This window comes from Sarcophilus harrisii, chromosome 3, assembly GCF_902635505.1.
Source record: "Sarcophilus harrisii chromosome 3, mSarHar1.11, whole genome shotgun sequence".
NCBI classification, from domain to species: Eukaryota; Metazoa; Chordata; class Mammalia; order Dasyuromorphia; family Dasyuridae; genus Sarcophilus; species Sarcophilus harrisii.
This window is the reverse complement of record NC_045428.1, coordinates 51,121,362-51,146,962: the sequence shown is the minus strand read 5'-3', so window position 1 is coordinate 51,146,962 and position 25,601 is coordinate 51,121,362. Positions and strand designations below refer to the sequence as shown.

Genomic DNA, 25,601 nt, shown 5'->3' with positions numbered 1-25,601 from the left:
GTATTCTTGGTTCAGTAAGAAAACACATGAAATTCAGGTTTATGCAGGCAGTAACAATAGAAAATGCTTATATTAGGCCCTGAAGGGTATGTATGGGCCAAAGGCCTATGGTGTATCTCAGCTACTCAGTGCTGGTGATGTCATGCTGATTAGTGATGAGGACATAATCTTAGAGAGACAGGCTGAACACTTCCATATACCTCAGGTAAAAGTCAAACTGTCTCTAGCCGGATTCCCAATTGAAGAAGCAGTTTTGAATGTCATTAGATTCCTTTTGTGTGTCAGAGTATCTGGTGTTAATTCTATTCCAGCTAAGATTTACAAGACAGAGGGTCCATTGCTCATGCAAAAGCTGAATGAGATTTTCCAAGTTACATGGCAATAGGAGGTTATCCCAGGAGGTCAAAGATGCCTCCATTGTTCATTTCTATAAAGGTAAAGGGAATAGATTGTCCTGAAACACGAGGGATATGGGGGAATGTTATCTCTCTTAGATATTGCTAGCAATATTCTTCCCAGAATCCTCCTTAGTAGGCTAATCTTTCACCTAGAAGATGGTCATCTGCCATTGTGGCTTCAGAAAGGGCTGAGGATTTTTGCTTCCTGACAATTCCAGGAGAAATTCCAGGAGCAGAACAGAGGTCTATATACAACATTCATCATCTGTCCAAGCTTTTGACATTGTCAGTCATGGGGACTCATGGGAAATTCTTTCAAAATGTGGTTGCCCAGAGAAGTTTGTCAGTATCACATGCCAGTTTCCCAATGGCCTGCTTGCCTGGCTCTGGGAGATGGACGATGCTCTTGGGCTCTCCCAGCCACCAAGAGTGGACTTGGTGCTTGCTGCCATGCTGTTTAGCCTGGTGTTTTCAGCAATGTTGTCAGAAAGCTGCAATGAAGAGGAAAATGGCACCACGGTCAGTTACCTCCCTGAGAGTAAACTAGTTTACTTGAAAAGGCTACAAAACAAGAATAAAATGGAGGGAGAGTTAGTGTATAATTTTTTGTTTTCAGATGATTATGCACTCAGTGCATCCTCTGAGGCCAGGGTGCAACAAAGTATGGATTGATTCTCTGCTGCTTGTACCAATTTTGGCCTAACAGTCAACACAAAGGAACCGCAAGTTCTCTACCAACCAGCATCACACCATTCATATGTGGAACAATCGATTTTAGCAAATGGAAAAATTTTGGTCACTGTAGATAAGTTCATTAACATTGGCTGTATACTACTTTCCAGGGATATACAAATAGATGATGAAGTTGAAGCACATGTTGCCAGAGCTAGCTCATTTAGGGGGCTCCACAGGAAAGTGTTGGTGAAGTAAAAGCTATCTAATAAACGGAAGGTCTACTGAGCCATTGTGCTGATCTCATTGTTTTATGCCCGTCGATTTTGGACAGTCTATTAGCACCATGGCAGGAAACAGAATCACTTTCATTTAAATTGTCTTAGGAAGATTCTGAAGATTACCCATCAGGACACAATTATAGAGGTCCTTTCTCGAGCTAAACAGGCAGGTATTCAAACTCTGCTCTAAAGAGTGCAACTCTAATGGCCTAGCAGTGTTCAAATGCCAAACGTCCCCTTGCTTAAAAGACTATTTTACAGAGAGCTCACAAGACAGGTGCTTATAAAGAGGTCCAAAGAACGACAACACTCTTAATATCTCTCTGAAATACTTTGAAATTGATTGTGAAGCTTGGGAGACACTGGTTCAGGCTGCCCTCTGTGGCATTCCCCCCACCAAGGAATGTCCTGTGCTCTATGAATGAAGCAGAATTGTAATAGTTCAAAAGAAAGGTAAGATGCACAAGTTTAGAGACCTCTTCACTCCAAACGTTCATATAGACTATTTGTGCCCAACCTATGGTAGAGCCTTCCAGGCTTATGTAGATCTGATCAGCCATAGTGAGACACACAGTACTGTGACTCTAAAATAGTGATGTCATTTTGGTTCTCTTCAAGAATGAAGGATAGCTATATACTTACTAGTTATGTGACCCTGGACAAGTCACTGTTACTCTTAATCCTCTGGAGAAGGAAATGGCAATCAACACCAGTATCTTTGCCAAGAAAATCCCTTGGACAATATGATCTGTTGTCATGAAAAGTTGGACATGATAGATCTACTCAACAACAGTACAAATGATATAAAACTTGTGTTAAGTATAGGATTTTTTTCTGGTCTGGTCAGGCACTTTGACAGAAAAGTGGTTGGGTAGAGAATATTTAGGTATTCTAATGTTGTAATTTTAACCTTTGCCTACATTTTATTGCCAAGGAAAAAGAATGTAAAAATATCAGGTATTTTAATGCTGCTGCTTATATATACATAAAATATTTTAAAGTCATTATTTTCCTAAGGCTGGTTTAATCATACTTCTTGATCATATATATGAGATTTAATCAAAGTACTTAAAAGGGATGGCTATTTTCTCATGGTTGAATTATTAGTCCCAGGATTGTTTATATTTTAAATTTCATATAATGTTAATAGTTGTATTTAATTTTATTTATTAGTTTTCTCCTTTGAGGGAATAAGCTCTAACTATAATGAAAATATTTAATGGCATGATATAGTTATAATTAAGTTCACTTCCATAAACATTAAACAGTAACTCTGTGTAAGACCTAGGGACCTGGCAGAAAACTGACTGAAATGTACCTCTTGCTATTTTTCCATCATAATGGCGATAAGCCATGAAGAGACAAGCATTTCTTCCGTGCCTCTGAAAGTCCAGACACACTAGACCAGGTTTTAGGAGTTCAGAGACACAAGAAAGCCATCTCTACTCAATGATCTTATTACAGTCTGACAAAGAAAACACGCACACATAAGAATGTAAGTGAAATTGGGAGCAGGTGATGCTCAGGAGACTTCTTGTAGAAGCTGCTGCTTGAGCTGGTCTTTGAAGAATTCTGGGAGTTTTGACCACTTAGAAAGGTCAACTCTCACACACACACACACACACACACACACTCATATACATTCTAGGGAGGTTGCAGCAATTTCTGGAGGAAGTACAGAGAGGCAGGAAAGCTGTCCTTGAGAATGTGCCATCTTGAAGGAGCTAAGGATTCTAAGAGATGGAAGCAAGAAGAGATCTTGGGAGACTGTTGCCATGAGCCCTGAGATAGAGAGGAGAGACAACATTAAGTTCATGCAGTCTTTTGTGACCCTAGGCAAACGCCTTAACCTTCTGCGTTTTGGTTTCCTCATTTGTAAAAAGGGAGTGATAACAAAAGTTTCTGCCTCCCCTAGGTGGTTGTCAGCCTGAAACAGAATTTTTTTTTTTTTTTTTTTTTTTTTTGCTGTTGTCATTCAGTAGTATTTTATTTTTCTAAATATATGCAAAGATAATTTTCAACATTCTTTTTTTCTTCCTGAGACAGTTGGGGTTAAGTGATTTGCCCAGGGTCACACAGCTAAGAAAGTGTTAAGTGTCTGAGACCAGATTTGAACTCAGGTCATCCTGACTTCAGGGCTGGTGCTCTATCCACTATGCCATCTAGCTACCCCTCAGCATTCTTTTTTGTAAAACTTTGTGTTCTAAAATTTTCTCCCTGTCCTTCTTCCCCCAAACAGGAAGCAGTCTGATATAAGTTAAATATGTGCAATTCTTTTAAACATGTCCCATATTTGTCATGTATTAAAAAAAAATCAAAATGAGGGGGAAAAAACCTTGAGAAAGAAAAAAGCAAACAAACAAAAAAATTCTATGCTTTGCTCCACATTCAGTCTCCACAGTTCTCTCTCTGGATGCATATGGCACTTTCCATCCCAAGTCTATTGGAATTGTCTTGAATCATCACATTGTTGAGAAGAGCCAAGTCCATCACAGTTAGAGATGATACTTATAAAGCACTTTATAAACCATAAAGTACTTCATAAATGTTAGCTGTAGGCTAATTCATCTATACACACATCTCAGGAGGTGTGTATAACTAATTAGAACTTTTGAAGTTAAGCATATACAATAATATACAGTTTTGGATTTTTGTTTTGTAATGTAATTAGGCATTAGTTTTCCATGTAGTACTGAAGGAGGAAGTGAGGATATGAATGTGAATGAGCATTAAAAAATATGGTGGCATGAAAATACAAATGAGTTTTTGTCTCATATCCTGATTTAAGATGACCCAACACAGGATCCTTCAAGGAACAGAAGGAAATGAAGAATATTAATATCTATACAAAATGCCTTGTTATTAGTATACACGACACCCATGAGCACACATATACAAACACACACACACACACACAGAGCTTTCTACAAAGTATTTTAATCTGCAGTACTAAGAAGTCTTGAGGAGAAAAAAAAAATTTTTTTTAAAAATATTGTTTCACTCATTTTCTTTCAGGAAAAGTCGCCATCAAAAAAGAAGCCTTGTGTACCCACACTGGCAAAGAAACATGGTTTTCCCTTCAGCCTGTTGATTCCAATTCTGAGGTTCAGGTAAACATTAAAATTTATATTTTTTAAGATTGTCACATACATAAAATTAGTAAAACAAAACTGGTTAGTACATGTAGTTGGTACTATTTTATGTAGTTTCAGTTTATTTTTAAATACTTTTTTTTGATATTTTTTGTTTTTATATTTCCTAAATTTCCCCATGTCCTTTTATCTCCCTTCCCTGCTTTTCCCTGAACCATCCCTTGTTTTAAAGACTGACACACCCGTGACCATTTTAGGTGGATTTTTTTGTTTGTTTGTTTGTTTGTTTGTTTGTTTACCATTTCAGTTTTTATTGGACACAACAGACAGTAAAATAGTCTCTTAAATCACGTGGGATTTTAGGGATTGGCAAGGGGTGGGTTGAGTTGACTTTGTGTTATGTTTTACCTTTTTGGATTTAAGTGAAAAGAAACCAATGTCTCTTTCTGGCCTTTAGCCAGAGGTCTGGAGGTTGGTCTGTTATAAGATGCAGATATTATCACTGTATTTTAAATTTTTTGAAGATTTTTTCCAGTTTTGATTCTATTTTTATTTTTTTGACCCTCACTTTTCTATAAAATGTGACAGTTATAGCTGGTGACATATTTTCCAGCTCTAAATCTGAATTTCAGTGATTCTGAATCATTATAGATAGTTGTAATTATTACCTAAGGAAGGAAAGTGAATGAAATTAAAAACTGAATGTTTATAGTTCTTAACTGAAAGAATAGCAGTATCTTTGCTGTAAATTGTAGGAATGAATTTCTGGGGGAAAGAACAAGTTTGATTCGGAATATATTGAGTTTAAGATGTCTTATTGGTCATGAAGCTAGACGTTTCCAGCAGATAGTTCCTAGCATGACTATTTGTGATAAGCGTATTCTTTGCTTCTTTATGCCATAGAAATATTGACTAGAATTGGACTGTGTAGCAGGATGCTAGAAAAGTCTCCCTCCAGATAGTGGTGGTGGTGGTGGTGGTAGTAATGGTGTAGTAATCATAGCTGTGAACATTCATATATAAAGATTCTCTAATGGCCACTCAGAAGAGCCTCCCTGACTTCGGGCCAACTTCGGGCCCACTTTGGGCCCAGCACTCTCTTCACAGAGCCACCTGGCTTTCCCCAGAAGCTTCAGGGGCTCCCTGTTTCCAAAACAAGCACTTCTTTGGTTACATCCATACTGATTGTACATTATTCATATGTAATTACCTACAAGCCTAGGGTCATAGATTTGTTGTTGTTCATCCTTCCTTGTGGATTGGTGACATCATGAGCTAGGGTCTTGACTTATTCATGAATTAAATGAGGCAGAGTTATAGCAGCCTCCCTCTCTCTTCCTGAGTCACAAAGGTCCAGCAGCAGGACAGAAGTCAGATGCCTGGTGCCGGCCGGGGAGGCAGAGGGTGATGCTGGCCAAGCTCTGACACCCCGCAGCTTCTTCTTCAGCTTCCTGCTGCCTGCATGGTCACTAGAACAAGGTCTTACCTGCCCCTTCCGCTAGAATAAGTCTCCTCCTTAATCCACCAAAGGATTTGAGACTTTCTGTTCTAGCTTAGCTCCATTGCTGAGACATCTTACTGGGGGAGGCCTTTTAGAGCCACAGGGAAGAGTTGGGTGATGGGGACACCACAGGTGAATGAATTGGCCTGGAAGGTCCCAAAGCTAGAAGGAAGCTGAGGTACCATGAAGTCTACTCCTCCCACTTTAGAGTTGAAGAAGCTGAGGCCCTGAGAGCTGTACATGATCTAAACTGTACATGTCAAAACACAGTTTGAATCTAGGTCCTCCTGGCTTGACATCCAGCTCATCATCCATTACATGTTTCTTCTGTGATACCTGCCCTGTTCTCCCAATAGAATATAAGCTCCTTCTGAACAGGAGCTGTCTCACTAAATCATTAGTGCTGATTTATAGTATATTCAGTCATTTTTCAGTTTTGTCTACTCTTTATGACCCCATTTGGAGTTTTCTTGTCAAAGATATTGGAGTGGTTTGCCATTTCCTTCTCCAGCTTATTTAATAGATGTAGAAACCAAGGTAGACAGGGTTGAATGACTTGCCCAGCTAGTAAGCACATGAAACCAGATTTGAACTCAGGAAGACGAGTCTTCTTGACTTTAGGCTTTTTGATTTATCCACAGCACCACCAAGCTGCCTCATTTTCTGGACATGCTTTAAAAAATTTATAATAATTAATTTCTCTGCAATTACAAAGAATTTTTTTTTCTTTAAGATAACTCCATATTTTCTTCAGAACTTTTTGGAATTGTTTCCTTGAGAGCTTTCTGTTCTTCCTTGTAGAATTGTAGCCCCTGGGATTTTGCTTATTCTTTCCCTCTGAACTCTTTGAAATCTGTTCTTTTCAAATCTGAGGTTTATCTCAGCATTATGCTTAGTTTTCCCTACTTAGCTATATTAAGATTATGTGGTCACTTCCTCCCAAGGTTCCCGTCATTTCTCCTTCAACAACCAGTTCCTCCTTATAGGTCACCATCAGGTCCAGAATTAGTAGTTCCCCTCATTGCTTCCTCTACCTTTTCAAGAATGAAATTGTCTTGAAGTCAAAGTCTATCAGCTTATTCTGCTTAAATCAGGAGAATGCTAATAGATAGCTATCTGGTTAGCGTCCCCTGCCACTTATTATTATGCCTTTGTGCCCTCTTTGTTATATGCTTCCAGAATGAATTATCTACTCTCTCCTTCTGGCCAAACAGTGTGTAGTATATCCCTCTACTGATCACTCTTTATGTGACATTTACTCTCTTGACCCAGTCTGTGGAGCTTCTCTCAGAAGACTGGCTACTTGAAGTAAGATGTTACTCCAAATCCAGTAAACATTTATTAATCACCTATGTGAGGAACTTTGCTAAGCACTAGGAACATAATCAATAAAAAGAAAGATGGTCCTTGCCCTCCAGAAATTTATCATCTAATGGGGGGGACAACCTACAAAAGAAAGCAGGAAAGTATCATGGAACCCAGAAAAAATCTTTTTCCATGGAATTGAAACCAGGAAGGGCAGCAAATGAAAAATGGAATGAACTGAGTCCAGTTTCTGCGCTCTGTAAAGGAAGGCATTGGGAGGAATTTGAAATTTCACCATCCAGCCCTCCAGCCAGAGAGGAAAGGAGGCTGAGGGAGATGGTGTCTATCCAGGCTGGAATTAGCAGCATGCTGATGAGATTAGAAGTGATGAGCTCATCTTGGGAGGACCATCCTGTTCCATAGAGTTGAAGCTTTTTATCTAAGGTGTGTACTTCTAGTCATGAATCACAACCCCAAAATCTCTGTGACATCTGCAAATTCAAATTTACCATCTCACATTAAAAATTTTAAATATATATATATATATATATATATATATCCCATATATATATATCCCATATATATATATTTCATATATCCATATATATATATATATATATATATATATATCCATATAATATTTTAGTCTCTTTTCCTGTGTATTGTCTCTTCGGAATTACTGGGCCTCTAAATTGAGAGTTGGTGGTTTGTCCCAGGTCACATGGCTAGAACATGTTTGCCACAGGACTTAAACCAGGTCTTATGAGTCAGAAGGCTCACATTCTTTTTTTTTTTTTTTTAAATTTTTTTTCCCCAATTCCATATAAGAAAGTTTTTAACATTTGCTTTTTAAAAGTTTAAATTCCAAATCCTTACCCTCTTTCTCCCTCTTGAGAAAGCAGTTTAACACAGATTGTACATATTCAGCCATGCAAAACATTTCCATATTTGCTATGTTGCAAAAAGAAACATAGCCCAAAAATAAAATTTTAAAAAGCCCCCACATTCTTGGATCTGCATTCCATCAGTTCTTTCTCTATAGGTACATAACATTTTTCATGTCATAAGTCCTTTGGAATTGCTTGAGGTCATTGTATGGCTAAGAATAGCTAAACCATTCATAGTTGATCATCCTTACTGTATTGCTGTTTGTACAAAGTTCTCCTGGTTCTGCTATCCCACAGCTTGTTCAGCCATTCCCCATTTGGTGGGCATTCCCTCAGTTTCCAATTCTTTGAAACGCTCACATTTTATTCACTGTATCATGTTACATTTCATAATGTAGAAGTAGATTTTTTTTTTCATGTAGAAGTAATTATTCATATCATTAAAAAAATTAAGAAAATCTTTAGGTTCAAAAAGATTTTCTTTCGAGGCTTCAATGTTTTTATTTTTTAATCTATTCCATATGTTCTTTGGCATCATCCACTAAATCCCCTATTCCCATATCTGTTCCTTCCTACCATTCTCCTACACTCTGAAATCTTTGTATCTAAAAAAAAGTATTTATTAATCTTTTAAAGGTCGGCAGCTCTGCCTTTATATGTCAACAAATGTTAATTATTTAGGCACATCAACCATGGACACATCTTGATTAAAATTTCCACCAACATGACTACTGTTCTCATTAACAGTTTTTCTATAGTTAAATGACAGTAATAATAATAATAACTTAACATTTATATAGCATTTTAAGATTTACAGCATGCTCTTCATAATAACCTCTTGGGGTAAGTATTGTCAGCTACATTTGACAGCAGGCAAACAGGTAAAGTGACTTGTCAGAGGTCACACAGTTGCTAAGTATTTAAATCAAAATTCAAACTCAAGTCTTCTTGATTCCAAGTCCAGTGGTAGATCCATTACCTTAGTTACTTTTACCTAACTATAGCTAGCCATTCAGATGTTTCCTTTGTGTGATAAATACTTAATAAAAGTAAACCTTTGTGTAAAAAATCATAGTATCTCTTGTCAACTAGGAGAATTAATCATCCAGATTTAGAACTCTATGCAGTTGATTCTTAGTAAAAAGTTTCTTTAGAAAAGTACTTTGAATCTTTAAAAGATTTTTTTTAATTTCCAAATTTAACACACACACACACACACACACAACATTTTAATATACAAAATATGTGGAAAGGAAAAAAACCTAAGGCTCTTACATTTAGCTTTTTAAAATAATATTTATCATTTCAAATTTTTTTTGAAAGCTCTGTCTCATTTTATCCTTCAGATCTCCTCTTTGCAATTTTTTTGAGTGCCTCGATCCTCTTTTCTTTTCCTTTTTTTAGACATTATTGTTAGCTTTTCTCTAAAATGAAAACTAGTCAAATAAAATAAAATGACACCTTTGTTTTGTCTCAAGATCTATTATCTTGTTCTTCATGCTCACCAATTCTCTGCAATCCTGGTTGGTTATTATATTTATCAGTTGGAGTTTTCATGTTTCTCTTAAACATGTTAACAAAGAAGTCTGCCTTCGAGGACCATATGTTCAGAAAGAAACTCTTAAAGCAATTGAGCAATAAGGCTGATATTCTAAACAAGAATGAAGAAAGCTCTACTTTGAGCTTTAAATTTAAAATAAATACATTAGCATCTATTCTAAATGCTAATGCAACCCCTGATGCAATCTCTATCTTGCAACAGATAAAGTTCTGCTTTTCCCTCCATGCTTAAGTAGGCCAACCAGATTATTACAGCTTTTTTCCTGGCTGTCCCATGAGCTTATTTTTTTTTTTTTTTTTTTTTGGTAGATGAAGGATAAGTTGAATAGACTTTTATATTTATCTTAAAATTCACTCTTCACCTGGGTGGGTAAGTCCCAATTTATACCAACATCTCTGATCACCTCTCAAAATTGGCTCACTTCTGCCTTAAAATATACTCAATCTTCCTAGTCTTAAATTCTTTGTTTGACCTTCTTCCCTTTTAGACAGGGAATTCCAGCACCAGTTCTTGTCTTGTGAATAATTTTTGGGTTCTCTTTTTGCTACTACTATCTCAAAGAATACATAATTTAGATTTATTTAGATTATACCTTTTGCTGACTCTGCTTTGGTCTTAACCCTTTCCTATTCCTTCTTTGTCCCCATCTCCATTTTTTTCTGCCACTCTGCTTCAGACAGTTTAGACGGTTAAACTGTATCAGAGTATAAGAAGTAGTTGGAGGCATGGGGAGTACTCTAGCTAATGATACATTTAAGATAGATAATACATACAGTTAATATTGTTCAGTTTTGCACAGATTTAAAACCCCCAACTAATTTGTTCCATATGTTCCTTGGCATCATCCATTTAATCCATAAACCCTGACCTTTGGCTTATGGTTCTTTGGCTAGTATTTCTATTTTCCAGACCCAGATTAAGGTGTGAGTCTTTAGCCCTCTTCCTGAATAGGTTATGTAAATTTTAGAGGACCAGGGTGTTGTCAAAAATGGACTCCCTAGTCTGCTTCTACTTAGATCTTTTTTTTTAAATTTCATTAAAACTTTTTTTGTGTGTGAATTCAGTGAGTACTTCTTGGTTGTAATCTAAAAATCTTAGAGGAGTTTTCATCATTAGCCCCTACATGCTTTCTTAGTATATCTGAGAGATAACTTGTTTTTTCATCTATTTTATTTTCTTTGTTTGATTCTTCTTCTTTGAACTTTATTCCTCCCTTTAAAAAAGTCATAAATCTGTTTAACTCTACATTGAAGTATTTCCTAAATTATCCACTCAGATGAAGGTGTTCTCCATTCAACTTAGTCATAACATCTTTTTATAATATCCCTATTCAGAATATCTACAGTAAGCATTTTACAGAACACACATTATAATATACATTATACATATAGTAAAGGTAACCTCCATAGATTTGCCTTAATCATTTAGGATACTTTAGACACTACATATATTGTTTAGTTGTTTCAGTTGTATCCAACTCTTTGTGACCTCATTTGGGATTTTTATTGGCAAAAATATTGGAGTGGTATGCCATTCCCTTCTCCAACTCATTTTGCAGATGAGGACATTAAAGTCACAGTATAAGTTAGTCTGAGGCGAGATTTGAACTCGGGAAGATGACTCCTCCTGACTTCTGGCTCAGCACTCTATCCATATATATATATATATATATATATATATATATATATATATATATATATCCTAATACAAATATCTACGCACCTTGTCAGATAAGGGAAGCTCACTCCTACATTTAAATTAACAGGGTAAAGATAGTACCCATTTTTAAATGCAGTGTGTTCCCATAGACCACACTTTAGTTATACTGCTACCTACTTTTGTTCAGTTGTGGAAATAGTAGAATGAATGTGTAAAAGCTTTAATGGGTTCTATTGCATAATTGTTTTACAAAATGGGGATTTCCTCTGTTCTGATATTATATCCTCTTTATCTGTCATCTCTTCTATTTTTTTTCCTGTCAAGTTTTTTTGTTCCTATTTCCCTACACCTTTTCTCTTTAAGATCTATCATATCCACCATTCTACAAAAACCACGATTCCTGCAGGTCTCTTGCAGCCTTTAAAATGAAAGACTATTTCTCAACCTTTATCTTTCTCCATCACTTCTCAACAACGTGGAAATTGTTGATTGCCACTTGCTTCTTGTAGCTCTCTTCCTTTGGCTTCTCAGACACTGGATTATTTGAACTCTTCCCTTACTCTGATTTCTTTGATTTCTATTTGTAGATTCTGTTTCAGTGATTAGCAATTCTTCTACCTCACAATTGTAGTTAAATGTACTTTCTCCTTTTCTATTTTCCATATTTCTCAAATAGCAGCGTGTTCTAACTTTGAAATCCCAACTTATGTTTAATGAAGGAGTCTATTTAGGATATTTGGTATTTTTAGACTTGAGTATCCTTCAGGACTTAAAGGTCCTTGGTCTCTTTTTCTTTTTATACTCTCACTTTCTTAGAGAAACTATCCTCCTAGCTTTAGTCATTATTTCTATGGATATTAATGTCACTTGAAATCTACAAGTCTGCATCCCACCACCCCACTTACCTCTTACTCTGCCTCTTACTAATATTTTCAACTATCTAGAGGACATTTTCATTAGAATATTTTATCATCATGTCTTTTCTACCCTTGCCTTCCCTCTTATCTCTTCCTTGAAACCCTTCTCAACACTCACCAAGGGGAGGATGATCATATATTGTGATAATCTATCAAATTTTTTTTTGCTAACAGTATAACTCCCCCAAACATCCTACTTTATTGGCTATAAAGAGGAACTTATAACTGAGAACCATAAAAAGAGAATACTATTAAAAAAAAAAAAACTTTTGTATTTTTCTAAATACAGGCAAAGATCGCCTTTAACATTTACCCCTGCAATACCTTGTGTTCCAAACTTTTCTCCCTTTCTTCCTCTCTCTCACTTCCCCTGTGCAGCAAGCAATTTTTCTAATACATTTTCATATTCATCATGCCAAAAAGAAAAATCAGATCAAAAGGAGGAAAAACTTGAGAAAGAAAAAAAAAAAACCAAACAAACAAATAATACTAACCAAAAAAAAAAAAAAAAGGAAGAAAGAAAGAAAATACTATGCTTTGACTCAATTCAGTTTCCCTAATTCTCTCTCTGGATGTGGATGGCATTTTCCATGACAAGTCTGAATTATCTTGAATCATTTCATTGTTGAAAAGAGTCTAATCCATCACAGTTGATAATGTTGTTGCTGTGTGCAATGTTTTCTTGGTTCTGCTCATTTCACTTAGCATCAGTTCATGTAAGGAAGAGAGCACTATTAATTGGGATTAGCAGTTAAAATAATTTTAAAGATCATTTCTACATCTTTGGTTTTTAAATTCATTTCTCAGCTCACAATTCATGTCATTAAATCTTTAAATTAATTTTAATGAAATAAATTATTTTTAAAGGAATGTATATATAATATTATGAGACCAGGATAGTGGCAATTTTCTTCTTATGATTTTATTTATTTTTGTCTCCAAATTGAAAGGTGTATATTTATATTTTAAAAAAGAAACATTTCTGTATTCGTCCAAAAGACAAATTCATTGTTTTGCTGCAGTCAAAGAGGCACTTTTAAGAAAGGGAAAGCTTGTTCAACAAAAATATCAGTTATATTTCCTCGGATTAGTGTAAAAATTCAGAATTAATAAATGGAGAATATTTTCCGTCAAAAATAAGGACAACTTTTGCATCAGTAATACTGAGGCTAGAAATAATTTCCACAAGCCATAATTAAACACTATATATAACCCTTACTTTAGTATATACAAGAATTGTTTGTTTTTCTCATTAAGCATCCATGAAACACTGTATGTTGGTAGGTGTATTTTAAGTAAACAGAAAATGCGGACTTTGAGATATGTGTGAATTGGTTTTGATTATTGATAGCTGTTTTTTTTTTTTTTTAAACATGTATAATAAGCTAAGGAGGGATTCCCTATGGATGGCAGGGTTCTCCAGATGCTCCTGTTTGTGGAGAGCAAACATCCTGCAGAACAGTGCCTCCACAATTACTCAGAAGAGTTTGTCCTAATCTTCCGTACCAGAAAAAGAGTTGGGGAAACAAAGGCAACAAAAAATGCCTAGAAATTGCTCAGGCTTGCATCTAAGATGTTGGCTACTCCATGGGCCTCCATGTGCGTCTCTCTTATGTGGCTCCTCTCTTCGCTGAGGCTCAGGCCTGAATTCATCCAGCCATTGGCTGATTGGTCTCCCTCTCTCCAGTCTCTCACCACTCCAGTCCATCCTCCATTCATCTTTCTTCCTAAAGTTGTATTACCTTCCTGTCCAAAAAATCTGGAGGATTACCTCCAGGATCAAATAGAAATTCTTCTGTTTGGCTGTTGAAAGCCCTTCTTAAATGCCCCTCCCTATCTGTCCAGTCTTTTTTATACCTTTGTCCCATACATGAACTCTTAAGATTTGTGACACTGGCCTTCCTGCTGTTCCTCAAGACATTTCATCACTGGACTGGGCATTTTTCATTGACTTTTACTTCACCCCCATCCTCTATTCTATCCCCATTCTCTGGAATTCTCTCCTTCCTCATCATCTCAGGTCTCAGCCAAAGTTATACCTTGTGCAAGAACCTTTCCCTGTGAGAATACTTCCAGTTCATCCTGTCTGTACTCAGTTATTGGCATGTTGTCTCTCCCATTAGACTGAGAGCAAGGAATGATGGTTTTAGTGTTGGGGGCTTTGTAAGGGTTGGCCTTTCTGTGTACTCCCAGTGCTTACAGTGCCTGGTGCATAGGGAGTGCCTAATAAATGCTAGTTGATTGACTTGTCTCTTGTCCACATTATGACTTGAAAATCTGTAAATACCCCATTAGAATGCATGTGCATATGTGACTGCATGTGTTCTTTTATAAATGCAGATGATAGAGACCCATGGCAGGTGATGAAAACTCTTCCATTTCTACAAACATCTGTGTGACCCAGCCATTTGTTTGTTTCTTTTTCAGTGAAATGTGGTTTCCATTCCTGTGAATACCACCCATGATAGCCCTCTTTATTTTGTTGTTGGATCCAAGTAGGCTCCATCTGGACACATGACATTTTCGTTACATTAGAAAAATCAAATGGTATATTCTTATTATCATTTTGAGTAGTCTGTTGCTCAGTAAACTGATATCTGCTTTTTCCAAAAGTAGCACACTCGCACGCTCTCTCTCTCCACACACACACACACACACACACACACTCACTCTCTCTCTCTCTCTCTCCTCACCCCCTTAGGCAATTGGGTTTAAGTGACTTGCCCAGGGTCACACAGCTAGGAAGTGTTAAGTGTCTGAGGTCAGATTTGAACTCAGGTCCTCCGGACTTCAGGACTGGTACTCTATCCACTGCACCACTTAGCTGTCCCAGCTCTATATATTTTTAACCTGTTTTTCATGTTCTTTGAGAATAGTATACCTATATTTTTTATTATGATGATTCATAATCATAGTAACACAAATCTTAGTTACTGTGTTAAAGGAAAAGCAGGGGAGGAAATGGTGTGTGGGGAACTTTTTTCTTGATTTCTCAATGTTCAGGCATGTAGAAATATTCAAAATGAGGAAGTATGCATGTAAATATGGTATTTCATTCAGAATCATTCATAACTTCCTCTTCAGTCTTCAACCTTTTTCTTTTCTTTTTTTTTTTTTGCAAGATATTTTTCTTATCTCCAGAGATCTTTTGTTAATTGTTGGTAGTTTCTCAGTCTTACACAATACCTGCAGAAATCATGAAGTCTCCAAACTAGGGTTTGCAATTTGCCTAGACAGTAAAATTCATGTCTAAAATGCATTAGATGAAAAGATATTTATAAATACCTACATTTCTGGATTGGGATCTGGATTACTTACACTCAGTGCTTTCTATTGAAAGGAATGAGTAATTGAGTTAAGTTAATTGAGTACCTAAAAGGAAAGTAGCAAGTATTGATAGAATATCCAAAAATTAGAAAATAGCCTTAAAGTGGGGTTAAAATAATAGTTTCCTAGTTGGGTCTGAGGATCCACAGGAAAGTTGAGGTTTTCAGAACTCTTAGCAGTTAAGTGGTGGTATCTGAAGTCAGTATGAAGATGAATAGCCACTTCTGTTGTCTTTGCTCTTCTCATGGGTGTCTTACCTTTTTTTGTTTTAGTCTTACCTTTAATGTTCTAAAGCATTTCAGAGCTTAATACAACTAATACTATATAGTCCTAGCACCTATAAGTCTCCTACCTTCCCTACTTTTTCCCTTTCTAAACTCACTTTCTTTCTCTTCTCTCCCTTCCCTCCATCTTCTCATCATCTCTTATTTTGTCCCCTTTTTAATCTTGTTTCCTTTCCTTCTTTCCTTTCTTCCTATCTTCTTCCTTCTGCTCCTTTCTTTCCTCTTCCCTTTACCTTTTCTCTTCCTTTTGTCCCTCTCCTCCTTCCTCCTCTTTTATCCCTTTCCCCTCCTTTTCTTCCCTCTTATCTCCCAGCCTCTCCTTTCTTCCTCTCTTTCCTCCCCTGTCAGTCCTCTTTCACTCTTCTTTACTCCTTCCCTTCTTTCTCTTCCTCCTTACCTCCTTTATTTCCTTCCTTTTTAACAAATAGGATTGTGTCCACTTTTATGTTTTTCTCTTTGGTCTCTTGTTTATACTGAAAGTATAAGAAAACAAAAATGATTTAGTTGTCATTTTTTCTGCCCACCCTTTTCGTTCCCGATTCTTTCTTCCATTTTCCCCTCACAAAGTGAATGTGTTTGAAAATAAGATTTTTTTTTTTCCTACATGCATTGGTAGAACTCTTCCGGCCATTTAAATTAAGAACATGGAAAAATTTACTAAAGAATCTGGTGTTCTGGCAGACAGGATTTATATACAGAAAATCTGAACTCAGTCAATCACAGTACTTTTATTATTGTAACTTAATATTTCCACATTAACAACTTATCTTAAATTGTTGGATTTCACCACAAGGTATAATATAGAAATTTGATTGCTTTATAGTTTTTTGTAATATGATTTTTGTCGGACCTGGTTAAACTAATGTAGAAAAAAAAAATTGCAGACTATTGCAGCCCTCACTCAGAGGTACTAGTCTTCCCTGAACACACTCTACACCCAGCTTTGGAATTTGACCTTCCAGTAAATAACCTGGAAAAACCATAACTTTAAACTATATATTTGTCAGCAAGGTAATGTCTTTGCTTTTTAGTATTCTGTCCAGGTTTGCTATAGATTTCCTTCTAAGGAGCAGGTATCTTTTAATTTCTTGGCTGTAATCACCATCTGCAGTAATCTTTGAGCCAGAGTATAAAATCTGACACTTCTTCAATTTCTTCTCGCTTTATTTGCCAGCAAGCAATGAAACCAATTGCCAGGATCTCAGGGGTTTTTTTGTTATGCTTCAAGTCAGCTTTTACCTTCTCATCTTTCACCCTCATCAAATGGTTTCTTAATTCTTCTTCACTTTCCACTCTCAGACCAGTATTGTCTTCATATCTGACATTGTTGATATTTCTCCTGGCAACCTTAATTCCAGTTTTTGATTCATCCAGCTTGGCGGTTTGCATGATATATTATGTAAATGCATACACTGACAACATATAGCTTTGTTGTGCTTGTTTTCCAGTCTTCAGCCAATCAGTTGTTCCTTGTTTGTGTTTTTAACTGTTGCTTCTTGGCTTGCATGCAGTTTCCTTAGGAAATAGGTAAGATCATGTGGTACTTACATCTTTTTAAGGACTTTCTGCATTTTGTTGTGATCCTTGCAATCAAAGGCTTGAGTATAGTCAGTGAGGCAGAAGTAGATTTTTTTTTTATAACTTCCTTGCTTTTTCTATAATCCAGTGAATGTTGGGGATTTGGTCTCTAGTTCCTCTGCCTCTTTGAAAACCACCTTGTTATTCTGGTAGTTCTCATTTCACATATTCTTAAAGCCCAGCTTGCAGAATCTTAAGCATATCTTTGTTAGCATGTGAAATAAGCACAATCGTTCAGAAACTTGAGCACTCCTTGGCATTGTCTGTGTTTAAGATTGAGCTATAAACCGATCTTTTCCAGTCCAGTGGCCACCGTTGAGTTTTCCAAATTTGCTAGCATATTTAGCACAGCACTTTAACATCATCTTTTAGTGTTTTAAATAGCTCATCTGGAAGTTCGTTGTATATTATTAATATATTATGTCAATTTTTACAATGCCAGATCAAAACATAATGAATATAGGAAACTGATTTCATATATGTCAGACATTAATAGAGAGTGAAAAGCAGTGAAAAGTGGCTAACAATGAGTTAATAGTTATGAAAATAAATCCACCAGCATTTATTAAATGTCATACTACTGTGTATCAGAGACACTGCTAAGCATGGAGGGTACATACAGAAACCAAAGAGAAGCAGTGGCAGCCCTCAGGTGAACCTGGACACAAGTGAGTGTGTATAGGATGTGTCCAAAGTGAATCCAAAGCAGTTTGGGGAAGGTACCAGGAAAGACTTCAGGAGGAATATGGCTCTTATGGCTAGAGGATGCAGTGTAAGGAAGGGATTAAAGTATTGGAAGGACAAGAAGGAACACAATTTGAGGAGCTTTCTTTGCCAAGCAGAGGAATGTAAATTTTATGTCAGAATTAATAGTGCACCCCTAGAGACTCTTGAGTAAGGGTATGATGTGATCAGTCTTGTGCTTTAGGAAAATCACTTTGGTAGCAAGTGGAGGGTGGATTGCAGTCCAGAGGAACTTGAGGCATGGAGACTGATTAGAAGACTATTATAAGTATAAAGTCATGGGAACCTTTAGCAAGGTGACCACTATTGGAATGGAGAGGAAAGGTTCAGTACAGGTTTGTTGTGGAGAAAGAAATTGTGAGATGTAGCAGCAGATTGGATGGGCTGGATCAGTGATAGTGAAGTTTGAGATGATATAGATATTGTGAACCTCAATGTCTAGAAGTATGAAGATAGCCCCAGCAGGAATGGAGAATGTAGAGGAAAGAGAACAAGATCTGTTTTGGATAAGTAGAGATTGAAATGTCTATAAGGCATCTAGTTTTTAATGTCTAATGGGCAACATGATAGATAATGCGGTAGTGAAGAAATGAAGTACCCTGGCCCAGCTGAATTACTTCCACAAATTGATAAAGCTCATGGATGAGATTTCTTAACCACTGCTATTCTTTGAAGTCATGTAGAACAAAAGACCCACCACAGAACAGGAGAAGAATAAATATCCCAGTTTTTAAGGCAAGCAAACAAACAAACATAAAAACATAGAAGAAAACAGTGGCAGTAATGGTAGAGCAGTAAGGTTGACTTGATTCCTGTGAATTTTAGAATATATTTTTAAATAAATAGTTATAGTGAACAGTTGAAAAATAACTGAGCAACACATAAGGTCAGTCCCCTCCCCTGCCTTTTTTTTTTGTGAAGAATAGTGTAAATAACTGTTATTTAGATTTTAGCCAAGAATTTTGATTATTTTTTCCTATTGCAGAGTGAGATGTGGACTACAGAATAGTAACATTAAAAAGTTTTGAAACTGTTTAAAAGAGTAGTATCCTGTAATGAGTTCTCCAGTCAGGTAACCTAGGTACTTATTTAAAATTTTTTGTCAATGACTTAGACATACCCTTATTAGTTTTACAGATGACAAGACAGGAAAATTAGCTAATGCATAGATGGTATTCAGAATCCAGAAAGCTCTTGGTAGATTTAGGGAACTGGGTCACAGGATTGACTCAGATGAAAATTTTTTTATAGTTGAAATTTTATAAGAATAACTGCAAAATCCTACATATTTTCAAGAAATTATCTGTGGTAGAGGCTTGACTGGATGCAGTTTGTCTGAAAAACAGCCAGAAGTTTGCATGTACTGCAAACTCAATTATTCAACAGTATGATATGACCACTAAAAAAAATTAAATAAAATTAAAAGGCTAATCTTGGGTTTCTTTAAGAGAGACAATAATGACTAGATGTAAAAAAAATTAATAATAATGATCTTGCTGTACTCATACTATCCTAGTCAGATCATACCTGGCAAATTATATTAAATTTTGACTACCACATTTTAGGAAGAACTTTGATAAAATTGATAAAGTCTAAAAGAAAGCAACCAAAATTATAAAAGCTCTCAAGTCTGTGCGATATGAAAATTAGTTAAAGACTAAAGATGTTTGTTCTGTTAAAGAGAGAAATAATGGGTAGGAACAGGGGCAGCTACCTTTCAGTTCTTAAAGGGTTGTCATATGGAAGGAGAGAGGGGACTTGTTCTTTTTGGCCCCAGAAAGGGAGGAACTAAGGGGCAATGAGTGAAAGGTTGCATTAAGGTGAATTTAACTAACAAAAAATGGAATGACCTGACTTAGAGTTGTTGAGTTTTCCCTCAGTGCAGGTCCTAAATAAAGGTATTTAAGAAGAGTTAAGAATAAGAATTCTCAGGGTTCTCTTTTAATTCTGAAACAGACTAATAGGAGAGAAAATTCTTGAATCTATGTTCATTTATTGAGCATTTTTGTGCTAAATTTTGTCAATATTGTCTCATGGAGTTCCCCCATTTCCTTTAAGAGGCAGCACAGACATCATCTTCTTTGGAAACCTTTCCTGATCCCCCCAACTGCAGGTTCCTTCAATCCCACATTACTTTAGATTTTACTGTTTTAATTTATGTGAATATACTTATGTATGTGCTGGTCTCCTGCATTAGCATGTAAACTCATGAATAGTGATTATTTCTACTTTGCACCTTGGTATTTGTATCCTTAGGACCTGGAATGGAGTGTGTAAATGCAAGTAAAAAGATGAAGAGATTTTAATTAAAGAGAATATTCATTTAAGTAAAGTGGAAGACAGTTTTTGTTCCAATTGTATAATTAGAAATTATAATATCTTTAAATCATCTCAACTTTTTTAAAATATATATAGATAACTGATATTCTTGGTGTATATGTATCATAAGGGTGACTTTGAATATCATTAGTTTAAAACCAAAGGACTTATTATTAATTTAATGAAATGTTTGTAAAGATGCATAATAGAATAGAAAATGGTGGATTGAAGTTATCATTTAGCTTAATTTTACTGTGGATTTTCATGTTTCGGTCATGGATTTTATGTTTCAGTCATTTTATTTTTCAGCTATACCTTTGTTTTCTGGAGGAAAAATGAAGCAATTGACTTGAATAAACCATGTGCCTTGACTTAAAGATAATTATATATTTTTAGTAATACGATTAATGGTGGCTATTAACTTGGTTTCCAGGAGCTTTATGTTTTATTAAGTGTGTACCAACATGTGTCAGCATCCGGTGTTTTCACCTTCTAGCTCTCTTCTGGTATGACACAATTGTTATGTTTGTACAAAGTTTGGCAAATATTTTCTTGATGCACCTGGGAGGAGCGTCTAGTTAACTGTGTACAACACCCTTGGCAGAAATCCAGTCTGGTAGAGATTTTTTTTCCATTTGTGTGAAATAATTTTTATCTGAAATCATACTAAGATTCTCAGTTTTTTTGTTTTTATTGCTTTTTTGTTTTTACATTGCCTTAATTTCCAAATCTATCCCTTCTCCCTCTTGCCTAGAAAGTTAGTCCTTTTAACATAAAATGAAAATCATATAATCATAAAATAAAAGAAAGAAGATTAAAGCAGGAGTAGGAAAGCAGGATAGCAAAAGTGGAGCAGTTCATTAGCCAGGGCTGACAGTATGTAAGGTATCCACCTCTGATTTCACTCGTCCCTGCCAGCCATTGAGGGGGGAAGCTTAATTGTCTTCTTTCTTCTTAGCTAAACTTGTTCATTATATTTGCCCAGAATTCAGTTTCTTTTTGTGTCTTTGCTATTTAGATTCTTAGAGTTGTTAGATCGTTTTTGTGGTTGTTTCACTCTTTATCAGTTTATGTGAATGATTGTATTACTTTTGAGGGCTTCACCATCCTTCCAGTTCCTAGACTCAAAACCTAGACATCTAACTAGACTCCTCACTTAACCTCACCCTCCCTCCCCTCGTATCCAAACTGCTGCCAAAGACTGTCAAATCTACCTTCATAGCTCCTCTCCCAGAGGCTTCCTTTTCTCCCGGCCCTTGTGGCCTCATACCCGGACCATTGCAAAAATCTGCTTGTTTGGTCTCCCTTTCTAATAATCTTTCCTAATCCTCCACATAGTTGTCAAAGTGATCTTTCTAAAGTCTGGGTTTGACTGTGTCACCCCATTACGCAGTAAATTTTAGTGGCTCTCCCTCATCTCTCAGTTCAAATATCAATTTCTCTGTTTGGCATTCAAAACCTCTTCCCTACCACCACACCCTTCCAGGCTTCTTGCACCTCTCTACCCACACACATCATGATTCTGTGATCCAGTGATACTGTGGTCCTCAAAAAAGACACTCCTCTCCCAAGCATTTTCATTGGCTTACCCCCACATCTGGAATTTGCGCCCTCCTTATTTCTGCTTCCTATTGCCTGGCTTTCTTCAAGTCCCAGATAAAATCCTACCTTTTACAGAAACTTTTTTCAGTCTGCCTTAACTCTTGTGCCTTTCCACTATTGATTATCTTCAATTTGTCATGTGTGTTTGTGTGTGTTTATGTCTTACACATTGTTGTTTACATATTGTGCCCTCCAGTGAATGATGAACTTCTTGAAATCAGGAACTATCTTTTATCTTTCTTTTTATCCTAAGTGTTTATCACATCATGGGTACTTAATTGATGTTTATTGATTGACAAGTGGTCCCACCTTCTGAATTGATGTTCTTTATTTCATGCAGCACTGTATTATTCTATGGTGTTCACTGACTACTGACAGTAGTAGATGACTATTTATTAAGCACCTACTATGTATCAGGTATAGTGCTAAGTGCTAGGAATACAAATACAAAAAGAAAGATAATTTCTACTAGGTGAAAGCAAAATACAAAAGGAAGTTGAAAAAGGTAAGGGAAGAAGAAATACTTATGGGATAGTTGGTAGAGAAATCCTAGAGTAGGGTCCTTAGGTGAGAAATGGGGATGCACCTGAGCTGGGCTCTCTCCTTAAGTGGAAGTTTGGGATTCGTGGCCCCACCCTGCAGGCAGAGAGGCAGGAGGTAGTGATGAGCTGGGGTACGCCAAGGCTGGTAAGGTACTCCTGGATGATGAGGTCATCCCTAGAATGAGCATCCTCTTTCTTGAGTCATTCTCCATTTGATGGGCATGGACTTTATGTCCAGTTCTTGGCAAGCACAAAATGGGTGGGTGTGCCTATTTTGAGTATATAGATTGAGCCAGAAGCTCACTTCCAAATCTCAAATTCTGTAATTTTCTAATACCATTACTTGAGAGGGAAACATGGTTCAAGGAATTCTGTCAAAGCACTAGACCTGGAGTGAGGAAGACCTGAAATCAAATTCAGCTTCAGAGACTTTTTAGCCCTGTGATCTTGTGCCAGTTCCTTCAACTTCTGTTTGCCTCTCTTTTCTCAACTGTAAAATTGAGATATTATAATAATAGTCACCTACTTTACAGGGTTGTTGAGATGATCAAACAAGATATTTGTAAGACTCTGAACAGTGACACATAGCAGGCGTCATCTATGTGTCGGTCCTCATTTGTGTGGTTGTCGTTGTTAATTACCTTCAGCATCAACTGATTTTCCCAATTCCTTCTATAAGGAGATATCAAGATGTATAAGCTAGAGAAATTTAAACATCTTTGCAATAATTTGTTACACATAAAGGAAATAATTTCTGATTCAAATAAGAATATGTATCTGTTGTCCTGTAAAATAATCAACTTAATTAAGAGCAATGGAATGTTTTACTAGAAATTACACAAATATTTTCTATAACTTAAAGCAATCAAACTAAAATATTTTTCAAAATTTTTATTTTACATGATTAATTTTTTTGTAAGCCTTCTCAAGAGATCCTTTGAAACATGAAGGAGAGTCCCTTCCAAGCCTGTATTTTTAATTTGTTCTGGCTTTTGTTTTACTGCTAGTCAACTGCGAATTTGGTGTAAGAGATCAACATTATTCTATCTATTAGCTTTTCCTTTAGACCATCTCTTAAAAAAAAGGTATATTTAAATCTTACAGTAGCTGTTTAATTATGTCCTATAATTTTCAAGAAGTTATTGAAGCAGACTTTAGCCTTGATATAAAAGAAAAACTTTCTAACAAGTGGCAATCTGAAAGGCATGGTCTCTCTATTAGTAAAGGGTTCAAGAAGACTTCATCAAGTCTTATAGGCTAGATGACTATTGGAAATATTGTAAAAGATTATTCTTGGTCAGATCTGAGTCAGACTAGATGGTTTCTGAGGCTCCTTATAACTCCCTTTTGTTATTACCTCTCTTTCACTTCTCATTCTTCCCATTTCCTTCATTAGAACCTTATTTTCCATTACTTCCATTCTTCCTACTTTGCACAACTCATGCTAGACATTGGGCAAAATGTAATCCCTGCCCGCAAAGATTTTATGTTCTAGATGGGAGAGAGGAGATAAGACATAGACTATGGTACCAACAAAATGTTCTGAGAGCAGGGGAAAGATCCAAATTTAGCGCCATCAAAATTTGAGGAAGAAGAAGGCACTTCCAGAGTTCATGGAGCTGCGCTTTTTAAGAAAGGGAAGGGCTTTCAGAAATTGGAGATGAGGCTGAGAGTGTGAGTCATTTCCAGGAACAGAGAATTGTACAAGCAAAAATATGAAAATGAGACCAGTGAGAAGTCCACTTGGATTACTGGAATAGAGAGTACTTAAAGGAAAGTAATGGAAACATTTTATCCATAAACTTTAATAATAAAGCAAAGCTTACAAATAATGTAGTGCAATATCTGTATTTTGTAGATGAGGAAACCAAGACCCAGCAAGGTTGGTTGACTTGATCAAGGTGGCAAGGTAGTAGATAATAAAGCTACTGGGATCCAACCTGGCTATTCTTCCTCCAATCCAATACCTTTCTCTTTTAGGGGCAGGTGCCTTGAGTCCCAGATAGGATATGGTTAATATATTGGGGTAAGTGAGGGTGTATCTTTAGAAAGATGTTTACAGGACTATTTAGACCAGAGAGCTACAACCCTGGGACTCATTTTTCCTTTAATAGAAGAAAGAAAAATGTGTCCATGTACCTCAGAGCAGATAATGAAGATAAAGTAGGAGCACTAAATCATAACTACTGTATGGGAAAAAATGAGACTTATCATTTTGTCCCTCATCACTCTGTATCCAAGTTCTATCTGAAGTGGTGGGACAGTTAGCAAATATAAGCAGTTAGCTCCAAATACTTGAACTGCCTTACCTTGTACGATTTTGAGATATAAGTCTCAGCTGGACCTGTTTGATCAGCCAGCTTCTGACTCACCTTTGTGATCTTTGGAGGGACAGTGGTGGGTGGCTCCCTTCCTGATGGAGCCATTTAAGTTGGAGATAGAGGAGAGAGAACTTTGAATATTAGGGAAAGACAGTCTGTATTAATTTTAGACATAAGATTTTTGAGCTATAAGAAATCCTAAGTTTTTCACCTAACACAGATGAAGAAACACCCTCCTCTATAGCCATAGTTGTGCCAACATTATTAGTAATTAGTGCCAACATCATTGCTAGAACAGAGGTCTTGCTCCTACTGTAGTATAGAGGCTCAGGCCTCAACAACTATCCAGTGCAATGCAGCCCCTAGCTGAAAGGAATCTCTACAAAACTCCATCTCACTAGTGCTTGAAGACCTTCTGGGTAAGGGAGTCCACCTTCCGAGTGAACCCTGTTGTGTGTCTGGACAGCTTAAATTATTAGCAAGTTTTACCTGATATCAAGTCTGTTTGTCAATGCACCTTTTGCTTGTTTCTGTGTGTGTGTTTGTGTGGGTGTGTGTGTGTGTCTGTCTGTCTGTCTGTTGGCTTATCCCAACTTTTGTCATTTTCATTT

The 25,601-nt window shown here is 36.5% G+C and overlaps 1 protein-coding gene across 2 annotated transcripts in view; it reads left to right on the top strand.

Annotated features, from left to right (window-relative positions):
• The window catches only part of RASA2 (RAS p21 protein activator 2), a 110,768-nt gene that overhangs the window by 13,782 nt on the left and 71,385 nt on the right, over positions 1–25,601 (top strand). For both annotated transcript variants that reach the window (XM_031957861.1, XM_031957863.1), the window contains exon 3: positions 4,367–4,461. In XM_031957861.1, coding sequence (XP_031813721.1) covers positions 4,367–4,461 — 95 coding nt within the window. The remainder of the gene's footprint in view (positions 1–4,366; positions 4,462–25,601) is intronic.